The sequence below is a fragment of the Danio aesculapii genome, chromosome 11 (assembly GCF_903798145.1).
Source record: "Danio aesculapii chromosome 11, fDanAes4.1, whole genome shotgun sequence".
NCBI lineage: Eukaryota > Metazoa > Chordata > Actinopteri > Cypriniformes > Danionidae > Danio > Danio aesculapii.
The window spans coordinates 31752565-31768622 of NC_079445.1; the positions used below are offsets into that span (position 1 = coordinate 31752565).

Here is a 16058-nt window from a genome sequence, read left to right on the forward strand (position 1 = left end):
GGTTTATCCATCTGTTCACTGATAGGATTCAAGCATGCCGTGTATTTCATTTAATGGAAATCATTTGCTCAGTTCAGCTAACACTGAACTCTTACTTTGTTTTTCATGAATCTAAACTTGTCTTCACTCTATCCATCTTTAGCTCACTACTTTGAGAGGCTCAATACTGGAGGATGCAGTCCCTTCCACTGCGAAGCACGGGACGTCCCGTGGGCTCCCTCTTAAAGAGGTGCTGGAGTATGTAGTTCCTGAGGTCAACATTCAGTGTCTCAGAATGGCCATAAGCTCACCTAAAGTCCCAGAACAACTGCTGAAGCTGGATCAGCAGGGGGTGAGTGCTCTACCTATAGTTTTTTAAACATTATTACTCACCAGTTGGCCACTTTTAAATCATTATCATTTTTAAACTAATTATTACAGTGGCTGAAGTATAAAATTTGCATTACGTTAATGGGGATTTTTTTTTTAATTCCCATTGTTTGGAAAGATGTTTTTCCATCTGTATCAGCAAAAGAGAAACTTTTCAAATTGGATGTTTCTCTATAATAAAAATTGAATATCAGGTTTTAACCATTTAAGCAAATCTAATTTTACTGTTATAATGTTAATGATGATGATTATTATTGTTATTAATAAATACAAATATTATTAAATCTCCAGGCAAATATTTTCATATGGTTTTCTAATAAAATACAGTATCTCTGTTGAACCATTTAAGTAAATGTAATGTACTGTTATAATATTAATAAGAAGAATATTTATTATTATTATTATTATTATTATTATTATTGTTATTATTATTGTTATTGTTAGTATTATATACTATAATAATAATAATAATAATTATTATTATTATTATTATTATTATACGATAATTAATATTATTATTAAATGCTATTATTATTATTATTATTATTATAATAATCAAATATTTTTATTATTATTTTTATTAAGAAATACAAATATTATTAAATTGCTGGTCATTAGCAAGCAAATATTTTTATGTGGTTTTCTAATAAAATATCTCTGTCAAACCATTAAAGTGAATTTAATTTACTATTAATAAGAATATTGATTATTATTATTATTTTTTTTATTATTATTATATATTATTATTATTATTATTATTATTATTATTAATATTATTTTTGTTATTATTATCATATACTATTATTATTATTATTATTCATACATTTTCTTTTCAGCTTAGTCCCTTGATTATTATCATTTATTATTTAATTTTTTTATTAATAAATACAAATAATATTAAATCGCTGATCATTAGCAGGAAAATATTTCCGTGTGTTTTTTGTGTGGTTAAACCATTTAAGTAAATTTAATATACTGTTATAATGTTAATAATAAGAATAAGAATATTTTATATTATTTATTTTATTATTATCTACTATAATAATAATAATTATTATTATTATTATTATTATAAACTATAATGACAACAGCAATAATAATGATAATAATAATAATAATTATTATTATATTATTATTATTATTATTATTATTATTATTATTATTATATTATTAATATTAATATTATTATTATATACTGTTATTGTTTGTTATTATTATTATTATTATTATTATTATATTATTATTATTATTATATACTGTTATAATATTAATAATAATAATATTATTATATTATTATTATTATTATTATTATTATTATTATTATTATTATTATTATTATTATTAAATCACATGTGACATGCTGAAACTATTCTAACACTATTTTAGCCATTAATTTATTATTTTATTATTATATAACTTGCAGCTTTATGTCATCAACACAATAGATGCAGCTTGAAATATTTTTTTATTTTTTATTGTTTATTATAAGTGTACATAATAGAATTATAATGTTTGCATACTTATATAATAAAACTAATTCTTTAACTTCCCAAATATATGCTCTGTTTCTAAGTGCAACAAATAAGCATTTCCCACAATCCAGCCAGGCTGTGAAATGATCACACCGCCGTTTGGACACTAAGAGACGGTCTGACTAACAGAAAGTGACAGGAGGGAAGAAACCTTCATTCTCCGCGATGATTCATACCATACAGTGTACAGTGTTACGAACCACACATGTCCATGAGGCTTGTAATTACTAAGACATAATCAAGTGGGGGCTTAAGAAACCATCAATTATATCCTTCATACGTCCTATTCGCTTAGTTTTAATGCATAGCGATAAAACCAGAAACAGATGTTTTGAAACCTCTGCTGATGATGTGACGGTCTTAAAAGCTGTTGTTCATTTGATAAGCGAAGCGAGATTGGGCTTGTGAAGTGTGCAAGATGCCTATCAGGTGCCACCGATGGCCTTTCAGCATTTCCGTTTGAGGGTTCAGATTGCAGGTGTGTCAGGATATGAGCTGTGTTTTACTAAAGAGACTGTTTATAAAAACAAAGATCCAATTACTTATTGACGGTGGACTTGCACTGGCTCATTTCTGGGTGAGAGTGGGACTGAGAGATGAGCCGTTTTGTCTGTAGATCGACTGACTGGAATCTGAGAAGCAGTGAAAGTCTTGATCGATATTGCAGCCACACAGCGGCCAGAAGGGAAAATCTGAAGCATCCCTATTGAACAATGCAGTCTAGACTCAAAAAACACTGTTCATTTTCTTCAACCTCTGTTTATACTGTTTTTCCCACCTTTTGGTCTCATGATTTCAATTACGGTTCATATTTTTAAAGGTTGTTTTCTTAAAATGATTCTTTCCTCTTATAAATCGCCACTTTAAAAGCACTTCTATCAAACAAACCCCACCATTGTATTCTTATTTGTATTCTGAAGGTTATTACAGAGGGATTTATTCTTGCATAATTTGCCTGATTATAAACACAACATTTTATTCTAAAATAATCACAGGTGTTTGCTGACTTATGGAGTAATAAATAGAGATATCTAAATTCCCCTCTGTAAAAATATTTGACTCCTGATATGTCGATGAAAATAAAACTGGAATTTTGAACCTGAATTAACCTAGTGTTCGGATTTTTTTGTGCAAGAATTGTTATGCAAATTACTGCTTATTTTCCGCAGTTATTACTATAAATATTCAATAATAGAAATGTATTCTCTCAAAGGATTAATCATATCCAGTATGTTTAATACCTGTATGTTTGTACTGTATATATTTAAATACAAACGTGCATAAATTGATATTTGTATGTCATTTGTCTCAGATTTAATAATTTTATCTATATAAAACAAAATTAAAATAAATTATTTATTATTTAATATAGTTTTTTTGTTTAATTACAAATAATTAACAATATTACTGTTTTTACTGTGAGCAGAAAATAAATGATAAAAAAGATAAACACTGAATAATGAAACTAACTGAAATAACTGATATTTTATATAAATTGTATTACATTTAAATATTTAATAAATCTAAAAGTGTTTTTGTAATAAAATAATTAGCAATATTACTGTATTTACTAAGAGCAGAAAATAAATTTAAATTATAATGAATACTGAAGCTAACTGAAATGTTAAATAATAAATTAATTAGTAACTGAAATAAGAAAAGAACATGAATTTATATTTTTATATAATTTGTATAAGATTTAAATATTTTAGTATTCTAAAACTGTTTTTATAATAACATAATTAACAATATTACCATATTTACTGTGAGAAGAAATTTAATGAAAAATAAATACTGAACACTGAAACCAACTGAAATAAATTTAAGTAATCAATAAAGGAATAATTGAAATAAGAAAAGTACAAAAAATTGTATTTTAATATAATTTGTATAAGATTTATTTATTTTATAAATCTAAAATAATTAACAATATTACTGTATTTACTGTGAGCACAAAATAAAGGAAAAAATAAATACTGAATAATGAAACTAACTGAAAAAATCTAAATTATTACATAAAGAAATAATTCAAACTAAATTGCTGTCAAACGATCAATCATGTCCTGTATATGTGTATACAGGTTTGTGTACTGTGTATATTTTTATGTATATTTAAATACAAATGTATATTAATTTATATTTTTATATCAATTGTATTACATTTAAATATTTTAGAAATCTCAAAAATTGTTTTTTTAAAAAAAATTAACAATTTTACTGTTTTAACTGTGAGCTGAATAGAAATTAAAAAATAAATACTGAATACTGAAACTAACTAAAATAAATTAAATTAATAAATTAGTTAATAAATGAAAGAAGCAAAGTACATAGATTAATATTTTTATAGAATTTGTTAATTTGTGATTTAAATAATTTATAAAGCTAAAATTGTTTTTAGAATAACAAATAATTAACAATATTACTGTATTTGTGGTGAGCAGAAAAGAAATAAAATACTGAAACTATCTGAAATATATTGAATTAATAAATAAATGAATAAATTAAATAAGAAAAGCACAAATTTATATTTTTTATGTAATTTGTATAAGATATAAATATTTTATAAATCTGAAAACTGTTTTTGTAATAAAAAACAATATTACTGTATTTACTGTTGGCAGAAAAGAAATGAAAAAATAAATACTGAATACTGAAATAAATTAAATGAATAAATTAATTAATAAATGAAAAAAGTAAATATCAAAACTAAAATTAAAGTAATATTAAATTAAAGCTACTACTATAGTGATTTAAAAAGATAGACGTTTGATAGAATAATAAAAATATCGAAATGGCAACATTACTACTTAAACTATATAGTAAATACATAATACCCACACGAGCACGCAATAGTTGAAGTCAGAATTATTAGCCCCCATAATGTTTAGAAATGTGTTGAAAAAATCATCTTTCCTTTAAGTATTAGTTTTATTATGTTCCGTTAGTTTTTTATTATATTCACCTGCCGTAGGAGGTTAGTTGTAAAATGAATGTTGGTAATTACTTGAAATGGTAGTTTGTGAACTAATAATCAGTCTAGCTCAGTGAATAAACTGATGATTCAGCCATTGTCTGCACTTCCAGCATTCACACAAAAGAGAACTAGTTTTCAAGGCAAATTATTCAACAAAACCGCAGAAAAGCCTCACCATGGCAACCACCTAGCTACATATAACGGCCACTTGACCCGTCTGAGACGCTACCAACTGTGACCAGCAACACTTAGGGTGAAAATGAAAGAAAATCATTGCTCGTCTTATGCTTTCTTGAGTCCCCGTCTTTGTTCATTTTTTTTATCGCGCCTCTATACTCTCTAAAATTCGACCCCCTCTCTGATAATAGCTTCTCTTTTTTTTTTGTACCTCGAGACTGTTGGTGGCATTTTATGACACAAAAGCCAAAGCGATTGTAAGAATAGTGCTAAAATTGCTTTTTAAAAACTGGTATGGGTGGGAATTGCCTGCAATTTCGTACAATTACTATAGACCTCTTAAAAATTCCTGTGTCATTGGAAACCAGATTGTTATCCGTGCAGCGTTTGCTTTTATTATGGATGTTAAGTAATATATTAGTAACATACTTAAAATGATCTTTTTATTATTTGGCCTAAATAATGCTTGGTTTTATTATTTTTGCTTGTCTAATGCCCATCGTCTGGTTCTATAGCTTCGTTCTTTAGTTTCTTGCTGGCTTTTGTGTCTCATGCATAATGCACAAGTGGCAACTGAGGCCGTTGTGAATGTCATTATGTCAGGCTTTTGCACAGATTGATAGCACTTAACATGGCTAGATCACCACTTGATGTATATCGCTGTATAATGTGCTTTAAGTGGGCTTTTGATGGTTTCGTGTACATCATGTGTTGAAGATTGGATAAATATATCACGTTTTTAAATGTTTTCTTTTGGATCAGTATCATTTTATTTATTTTTTGCTGTTTTAACATTTATTTTGTTATATTGAAATCCTCCCATGAAAGCAAACGTGGTTATATTTACTGAAATTGAAACTGAATCGAAAATACTAATATTAAGCAGTAATAAAATAGCTGTAAACGCTAATTTATTTTAGAACTGTAATGCTGCATTCACAACAGACGCGGTTGTTAAGTCAATACAAAAAGGGGAATAGACATCCTGTGGCACGAATGAAGCAGTGTGAGTTGAGCGTTTTGTGAGTTGGATGTGTGAATCGCCTTGAGTTGGAAAATCTGAACTTCAGTGGTCATTTGTGACACATTAACCAATCAGGAGCTTGCTTATGTAGGGGCGTGATAATGACATAGTGCCTGTTGTTGGTGTCCCATAGGCAATTCCTTTTGCCGACACTGGACAACAGTTCATCAAACTGGGCTGGGCTCAGTCTGAAGCACTGCTGAAAGCTTCCATCATCCACGTACAGTTTCCGAAGGAGTTGATGAACTCACAGAGCTGGGTGCACCTCTGACAGGATCTAGTGGACTCAGACATGGCGCCGAACGAATATAAGCTGTTTTTCAGCCTTCCTAAAGCACATAAAGCATAGCTATTCTCTCGATGAAACCCATAACAGCCATTTAGCAACAAAGCTAGAGTCACCGGGCAGACAGAAGCCCTGCCCATGACGCGAATCCACTTCTATTGTGAAGTGAATTTGACTCGCGAGTGAAGCGAGTAAACTTAAAAAGTTCACGAGTCTATTTACGCCTAAATAGCGTGATTTTATTTGCTCGTACAGCGTCTGGTGTGAACATAGAATAATATATATTTTTTGTGGTTAACAAAGCTGCATTTATTTAGTTTAAAATACAACATTATACAAACAAACAAACAAAACAAACACACAGAAATAAAAATAAATAAATATTTATTTGTGTTGGTATTTTTTCAGTAAATTGCATTTTACATTATATTTAAATATAGAACAGTTTTATTGTAGCAAAAATATTCACAATATTACTGTTTTTTACGTCAGCAGAAGATAAATGAAAAAATTATAACAAAATGAAGTTAACTGAAATGAAAGAAGTAATAATGAATTAAAGCTACTGTAAATACACTGTAAAAAATATATAACCAATTAATCATGACAACATACGTTTTTAGGTCATTGTAACTTATTAAACAAAGTTAATAATGTTCTAACTTAATTTTATAAGTTACGCAAGCTGTTTTAAGTCAGTTTAACATAATATAAGTTCAATGGGCTCATAAGGTCAATTTGATTCAACTTAAAAATTGAAGGCAACCAGGATTTTTTTACAGTGTAGTGCTACAAGAAAGACACAAGTTGAATAAAATAATAATATTACAAAAATGGCATTTTTACAATCTAAACTAAAATTGAAATAAACTAAAATAAAATTTAAGCCCAAATAAAATATGAATAATAGAAAAATTGTATATAAATCACATTAAAAATATAAGGCATAGACTATAGTAGGTCTGGGCCGATAAACGATATTATATTGAATTGCGATAATTTATGTCTATAACAATAATAAGCTTTAAATTTTTTATTGCTCTAAGAGCCAATCACGCAGCAAAATGTGCAACAATGAGAATCTAAAAGTGTTTTGATATTGCCCTACATTAAGGACAGTCTAGGAGGGGCTTTTTTACCTCCATTTTTATCCCCAGTGTATCTTATTTTCTATTTTTCAATGGTGCCTCTCGACTGACCTGTCTTCCCCTGAAATGTATGATGTTTGTGTATGGTCAGAGGGGTCCAATTTCGCTTCATGTAACATTGTTGTGATTAATACAGGCTCATATTAAAGATGGATCGAATGTTCGGCCACCGCAGACAATATGTTATGCCATTTAATGGACCCTCTAATGTTTGTGGCTTCAATCATTGTTGGGGTACTCTTTTAAATCTGGAAGCATTACCAACTTGTATTGAAACATGAAACGTTATTATTCAATATGGAAAATAATTATCGAGAGTGCATTTTTGGCCTAGACTATAGTATGAAAAAATAAATAGAGGACAACACATACACCTTATACACAAATACATTTCATTACACATGTACACATAGACATCACGTTTGTGCTATAAAACTGCAGGTTAACTACACTATAAAGCCCAACAGTCTTTATTAAATGAAATGAGTGTAGTTACCTCAAAATGTACTGGAAGTTAATTCTACTTGTAAGTTAATTCATTTGAAAAGAGTTTTGAACTCCGTGTTAAAGATAATGAGTTAACTAAATACTTAGTTAGGTTAGTTTTTTAACTCAACTGGTTTGTAGCAATCGGTTTCCTCAAATGATTTAAGTTGCCTTAACTTATTGGGTTTTACAGTACTCAGTTTGAGTTCTCTTCATTTATTGGGTTTTAATGTGCTCAGATTGCTCCATTTACTCAAATGGATTAAGTTTACAGTACTCATTCGGATTAGTTTTTGAGTTAACTTGAACCATTTGAGGAAACTGATTGCAATAAACCATTTGAGTTACCTTAACGTTTTGGATTTTACAGTGTATGTTTATATGTAATAACTTATATTTGATTGTGACTTTAATATAGTTTGATTATAATGCAATAATGTACACCTTTTGTAAAGCTGCTTTAAAACACTAATGATTGTAAAAAGCGCTGTACAAATAAACTTGAATTGAATAATATGTTTATATTATATAAGTATAAGACTACACATTAAGTAGGTAATACACACAGATTGAAGATGAATGATCTAATAACACTTTCATATTAATGTTCTTTGAATAATAGAGTGCACAGACTGACCACAATGAAAACTATTATGGTCATAAAACAGAACTGAGCACAGAATGCAGCGATTGGCCAGTATTTTAGCGAGCTGTGTAATTCATATAATTGCGGCTCTGCGGTACACTATGAATGATGTCAAAAATGATTACAATGATTGTGTTTTTACTCTTTATCATTTGCAGCTGAGTTACCAGCACAAAGTGGGCATCCTGTACTGCCAGGCGGGGCAGAGCACAGAAGAGGAGATGTACAATAATGAGAGCGGCAGTCCTGCACTGGACGAGTTTCTGGATCTGCTGGGTCAGAGAGTTCGACTGAAGGGCTTCAGCAAGTACAGAGCACAGCTCGACAACAAAAGTAAGTGCTTTGCTTCCCTGAACACATGCACAGAACCAAGAGACATACGTTTTTTTGTGAGTGTGTGTGCCAATCTCCATTTTGGACTTGTATACAAACTGCATTGCAATGATTTTTGTATAGGATTTATGAATGAACATCTATATTCTGGATTAAAGGGGTAGTTCACACAAAAAAAACGCTAATTTTATTACTTAAAATATTTTAATACTACTATTCTTCAAGTGATTATAAACTTTTAAGAGTTTCTTTCTTCCCTTGAACACAAAGACATTTTGAAGGAAGCTGAAAAACTGTAACCATTGACAGGGGCAGATTTAGTGATTTGGGGGCCCTAAGCATTTCTAGCCTAGGGGTCCAAAAGTTCTAAAATGCGTTTTTTTTACTTTATTTTTAATTGATTTTATTTGCTGTTTTTTTGTTATATCACTCAATCTCATTTTTTACTTTTTGTCTTAGTGCAAAATAATAATAACAACATATAAAGCATCTTGTAAAACTTTTTAAATTATTTGTTTTCTTAAACTAAATTAACACCTAAAAATGATATACACTCTCTGAAATAAAAATACGCAAGTTGTCACTGGGGTGGTACCTTTTAAAAAGGTACACATTTGTACCTAAAAGGTCCATATTAATACCTCACGGGTACATATTAGCACCTAAAAAGGACAAAAGTGTTCCACTTAAAATTTTTAGGTTTTAATATATACTTTTGAGGTACCAATATGGACTCTTCAAGTACAAATGTTTACCCCAGTGACAACTTGCGTACCTTTATTTCTGAGAGTGTATTAGCTAAATTGTTTTTAAAACTAAATCTTTACCTGATGATTGATGGTGGAGGACACATTAGCGCATTTGCAATGTAATAAACATTAAACGGACATTTTTTTAGACCCTTATCATACAAAATATGATAGAAGTTGATGTATAATTTATACTTCTAGCTGTTTATTTGGTGGCCCTCAGATTTCATCGGACCCTAATCGGCTGCTTACCTTGCTTATTGGTTAAATCCGCCCCTGATAATTGACCTTCAAAGGAAAAATAAATGCTATGCAAGTCAATGGTTACAGGTTTTCAGCATTCTTCTTTTGTGTTCAACAAACTTAAATAGGTCAGGAACAAGTCAATGGAAAGTAAATAATGATAAAATGAACATTTTTGTTATCCATTTCTTTAACTTTAGCAAATATTGTTTTTTCATGCTTTTATATACAATTAATGTATACAATATTTCATATACAATTATTTATACACAATTATTTTTATTTGGGCTTAAATAGTTTTTCAGGTTATTTAAATTTTAGTTTAGGGTTGTTGAAATGTTATGCTTAAATATTATTTATTATTATATTTTATTATATTATGTTATATTATGTTACATTACGGTACTTTACCTTACGTTATTACGTTATATTATTATTGTTTTATTACACTTTTTATACCACTATGTACAGTAGCTTTAATTCATTAATACTTTTATTTCAGTTAGCTTCAGTTTTTAATTACCTTTTTAAATGTATTTTCTATGATGTATTCATTCAAGCTTGTAGTTTGTCACTTCCGCCTGAATGGATCAGCGTCACCTCACACTACAATTTCTTATCACGTCATAGCCAATCAAATGCTCTCTATTATCTGACATGCCCCGCCCCTTCAAGATGATTCTCATTTGAGCTCAACCACTCTCACTGGCAGAGCTGTGATAAACCTGTTTCGGTTGAGATTACGTCAAGCATCAAATAAAAATGGATATTTCAAAGCACTTCACGGGACCTTTGAAAAATCTTTAAAACTGAATTGTGGTTGGGAGATTTTACCCTTTATCTTCTCTAAGAAAAAAAGATCAATATCTTTGATTAAACTGTGTTCCTGACACCACTCTAAGCAAGAGATTTTTTTAATAAAAACCTATGGACTAAAGGTCATCCAAACAGTTATGTAGCCAGAACTGTAAAAAGCGAAAACTTAAACAAATGACTTTGAGTTGTTACAATTAAATGAATAAAGTTTGACAAACTTAATTTATCATAGTTTTCAGTAAGGGCGTCACAGTGGCGCAGTGGGTAGCACAGTAGCACAATACTAAAACTTGCTACACCTAAAATAAATAGCTTAATTTATTAATGAAAACTGTCATAAATTAAGTTAGTCAAACTTAATTCATTTAATTCCAAAAAGTCAAAGTACTTTATTTAAGTTTTCACTTTTTACTGTGAGTTAAAGGGAGAATGTGCAGGTTTATCTTTAGAAAAGTTTTGATTGTATTTTACAGACTTACCAAAGAAACCTTGTTATTCTTGTTGTTCTATAAACAGACCAGTTCTATAAACTGTTGTTCTATAAACAGAGAATGAATCTGCATTTTTATTCAGCCTGTACATGCATGTTTTTATGCAGCATAATTTTACAAAATTTCTGTCTGTTTTTGATTGATATTTATTTATTCATTTATTTTTCTTTCGTTAATATTTTTCCTTTTATTTTCATTTTTTCATCATAAAATTTTAACTTTAAAATAAATTTTGTTTTTAAATTATTTTTCATTTAATTTAATTAATTAAATTTATTTAATTAATTTTTTTTTTAAATTAATTAAAATTTTAACTTTAATTTAATAATTTTTTATTTTAATTATTACTTAATTTAATTTAGTGTTATTTTAATTATTTTTTTAATTTAATTTTATTAATTAATTTATTTAATTGTATTTTTTATTTAATTTATTTTAATTTTATATACGATTAATTTAAATTATTTTTAATAATTACATTTGAACTTTTAATTTAATTTTTAAAATATTTTTTTATTTAATTTTATTATTTCATTTATTTAGTTTTTTTTTAATTAATTTTAGTTTAGTTTTAATTTTACTTTTAACTTTAATTTTAATTTATATAATTTTACTTTTAATTATAACCTTAACTTAAATTTTTATTAAAATTTTAAAAATGTAGAACAGTCAATTTCCTTATAAAAACCCCCCCAAAATTTTTATTGGCATTGGAAAAAAATCCAGATCAGTGTCTCACTCTTCACTATGATATCCCCAAAATATTTGAACATTTGATCACCTTTCACTGCGGTGAATCTTTGACAGGCCAGAAATCTGCTTGGCAGCTTTAGGTTAATTTCTGAAATGGGTTTTGTTAATACCGCGTTTGTTCTCTGTCAGTGCATACAGGACATGGAACAGTTTCTCATAATCCTGCGAGCCATTTGCAGATTAATATTGAACTACAAGACACTAGTTTAGTATTTTTGTCATTAGTATATGTGTGTGTGTTTTTAATTTGCTGTTTTTGTCCACAGCGGACTCCACCGGCACTCACTCTCTCTACACCACCTATAAAGACTTTGAGCTGATGTTTCACGTCTCTACAATGCTGCCATACACGCCCAACAACAGGCAACAAGTGAGTCACGTGTGTTGTAGTTATTTCCTTCTTGTCATTTACTTTTCACCATGCACTTTTCAACCCTTAATTACTTTGGTTTTAACTGAACAACAAAAAAGGGATTTTGATAAAAATGTGTGTTCTGTTAGTTGTCACATGACACAAATTTAAAATGCTTAAATATGTTGAGAGCTACTAATTACTGTATGCTTTCATTATGAGAAAGAAAGAGCAGCATGAACCATTGTAAATACAGGAACAACAGGAAAGTAATCGTATCATTTTTAGTGCCCCAAGTCTGAAGGATTGTTTTAAAAGCTGAAATAATGGCTGCTGAAGATCTTTGCCAGCTTTGAAATAGTATAGGCATGGCATATTTTTCCGAAAATAAACAAATTCACAACATATTATTATTATTATTATTATTAATTTAAAATTAGTCCTGCTTAGTAATCATTAGCAGAAACGGTGATTGTGATTGTGAAGCAGAAATGATTGTGATTTTATTACTATTTAATTGATTATGGTTTTATTAATATTTTTAATGCAAGGTTCTGTATTTATTTTTAATTGTTTTATGTTTATATTCAGTTTAATACTGATTTTATACAATTTTCTATGAGCCATTGGAATGACATTTCATTTATATGTGTGTGTTAATGACAGTAAAAACCAACTAATAATAATCAAATATTGTTTGCTAATTGTTGTTGTTGTTGTTGTTTATTATTATTGTTATTATTATTATTACCATTATTATTATTATTACCATTATTATTGCTATTATTAATAAATCAAAAAGATATTTAAAAAATGTATTTAATTTATATAATTTATTTATTATAAAATATATATATATATATATATATATATATATATATATATATATATATATATATATATATATATATATATATATATACATATATATATATATATATATATATATATATATATATATATATATATATAGGGCAGCGCAGTAGGTGGTGCTGTCGCCTTACAGCAAGCAGGTCGCTGGTTTGAGCCTCGGCTGGGTCAGTTAGCGTCTCTGTGTGGAGTTTGCATGTTCTCCCTGCGTTCGCGTGGGTTTCCTTCGGGTGCTCCGGTTTCCCCCACAGTCCAAAGACATGCGGTACAGGTGAATTGGGAAGGCTAAATTGTCCATAGTGTATGAGTGTGGGTGAGTGTGTATGGATGTTTCCCAGAGATGGGTTGTGGCTGGAAGGGCATCTGCTGGGTAAAACATGTGCTAGATAAGTTGGTGGTTCATTCCGCTGTGGTGACCCCGGATTAATAAAGGGACTAAGCCTAAAAGAAAATGAATGAATGAATATATATATATATATAGCAGTGCGATGTGTCTGTATATCGGCACTGGAGGGAGGCGTGCGTTGCCTTAGTGTCCCACCAGTGACGATATACAGCCACATCGCACTACTACGAGTGTGATATTGCATTTATACAACAATTTGACTGCATAATCGTGTATATAAAAAAATCAAACACGGAGAGTCTGAAAACCCGTTTGTAAGAGGAACTACTGTCTTCTGCCATTCATTCACATCTGCAGCTGACGTCAGAACAGCATTAACCATTGCTCATTCACACACATCACTTTAGAGCTAGTATTTGAATGATTCTCTGGCATAATGTCTAAAGTGATGACAAAACAGGTGATTTTGCTGACATTTTAAGATTGTAAGGCTGAACGGCATGAAATGCCATCAGTCTACAAAGATGTCCCAGTATTTCTCGGTTGCAATCGGGAGATCACAGATCGCCAACACTATCAGATTACTGTTTTGTTTGTGATAAGGATAAATACTAAACACATGCGAGCATTTCTTCTTTCTTTCTGTTTACTGAACTAGTCTGCAGTAACACAAATAGGAGATGGCCAACCAAAAAGTAACTCAAGGTTATGCAAAGAGTGGCCTACACAAAATGCACACATTCCTAATGTGAGTCCCATCTCACACTCAACACACTACAATTACTATGATATAAACACAGCAGAACAACATACAAAAGAGAGAGACCGACTTAAAGTCACTTAACCAGTTTTATAATGATTTCATCGGCTGCAGTTTAAAATTACGCTGGGTTTTTCCTCCTCTAAGGGCTTATTATGCAGTCTCTGTCACCATCTTGTGGATGGCGCTGTATCTCCGAAATTACAGATATTTAAAATAGGCACTATCCTTATAAATAAACTGCATAGTTACATCATGTTGTCCAACAGCAGCAATATTTGTCAAACTGTAGTGAGTTTATTGATCTGCTTACACTCTATGCAGGTGGAGTAATACAGAAGGGTGAGGAGGCTGTAGGAGTTCTGATATTGCAGAATATCGCATTGCTATCAGCCAATCAGATTCGAGAACCAGACAGAACTGTTGTGTATATATATATATATATATATATATATATATATATATATATATATATATATATATATATATATATATATATATATATATATATATATATATATATATATATATATCTATATATCTATATATCTATTTCATGTCAATTTATTCATGTATAAAAATAAAATGCATTACAAATTTCAATTACACTTAAAATAGTAATTATTATAAAAATGTATTTGATTTATGTAAGTTATTTATTATAAAAATATTATTATAATTATTCATATAGTTGCAATAATACCATAATTGTAATAACATTTTTAAATTTATTTTATTATTTTATATTAATAAATTGTTTAGAACTATATAGTATGTTATAGTATATTAATATAAATAAATAAATAAATAATTTATAATTTTTTACTATTCTGCTACAATAAATTATTAAAAGTACAATATTAAATGTTAACTTTTCCCGAAAACATTTTAAAAAGTACATTTTGAGTAATGTTATAAATAAATGACTACATTATTATGTTAAGGTAAACATTTGACAATCAGGTCCTGTTATAAATCCATTATTACAAACAAAGAAAGCAGATGCTCCATGATTGTTCTAGTCTTCCTGCTGATTAATGCACACTTGAACAAGCACCTGCACAAATAAGCTTCAGGTCTGATCAGTTACTCCGGCCTGCTACAGAAAACTCTTTCAGCTCTCTGTTCAAGTGCCTGGTCTTGATCTGTGCATCTTTACAGACCTTTGCAGAGCAGGAGCAATTGTCCCACATCCTGCTAATTGTAAACACTTCAGCAAGGCAGGCCACGCTGTCATGACAACCGCTTGAATGCCCATCTTAAATTAAAAAAAATAAAAAATAGCTCTCTTCTTTCAGTTGCCCTGACAAGGCACAGATTTTAATGAAAAACAGGACGTATCAGCGATATTGAATTAGAAATGGGGCGTTTTCTGGTGTTTTTAAGATGAGACACTGCAGGCAAAAACAATGCTTTCTTGTGCATCTGTCAATTTAGAGATTTTAGGCTTTTTAGCTTTCTTATGTAAACCAAAAAAAAAAATCCAAGAATCTAAATCTTAGTGTTGGTTTTGTCACTTTTGTCACACAAATAGGTTTATGTGTGTCGATTTGATGCACAAAATTTCACAGTTTAATATCTAATATTCTAAAAGTTTTAAAGAAGGATTTTTTTTCATACGCAATTTGCTTGATTACAAAAACAGTTTATTCTTCAATAGTTTTATTTCTCCTTTTTTTAATAATAATAAAAAATAAATAGTC

The 16058-nt window shown here is 29.1% G+C and overlaps 1 protein-coding gene across 2 annotated transcripts in view; it reads left to right on the plus strand.

Annotated features, from left to right (window-relative positions):
* The window catches only part of sipa1l2 (signal-induced proliferation-associated 1 like 2), a 137303-nt gene that overhangs the window by 57449 nt on the left and 63796 nt on the right, over positions 1-16058 (plus strand). For both annotated transcript variants that reach the window (XM_056468790.1, XM_056468791.1), the window contains 3 exons: positions 143-331; positions 8801-8975; positions 12294-12397. In XM_056468790.1, the coding sequence (XP_056324765.1) occupies positions 143-331; positions 8801-8975; positions 12294-12397 (468 nt within the window). The remainder of the gene's footprint in view (positions 1-142; positions 332-8800; positions 8976-12293; positions 12398-16058) is intronic.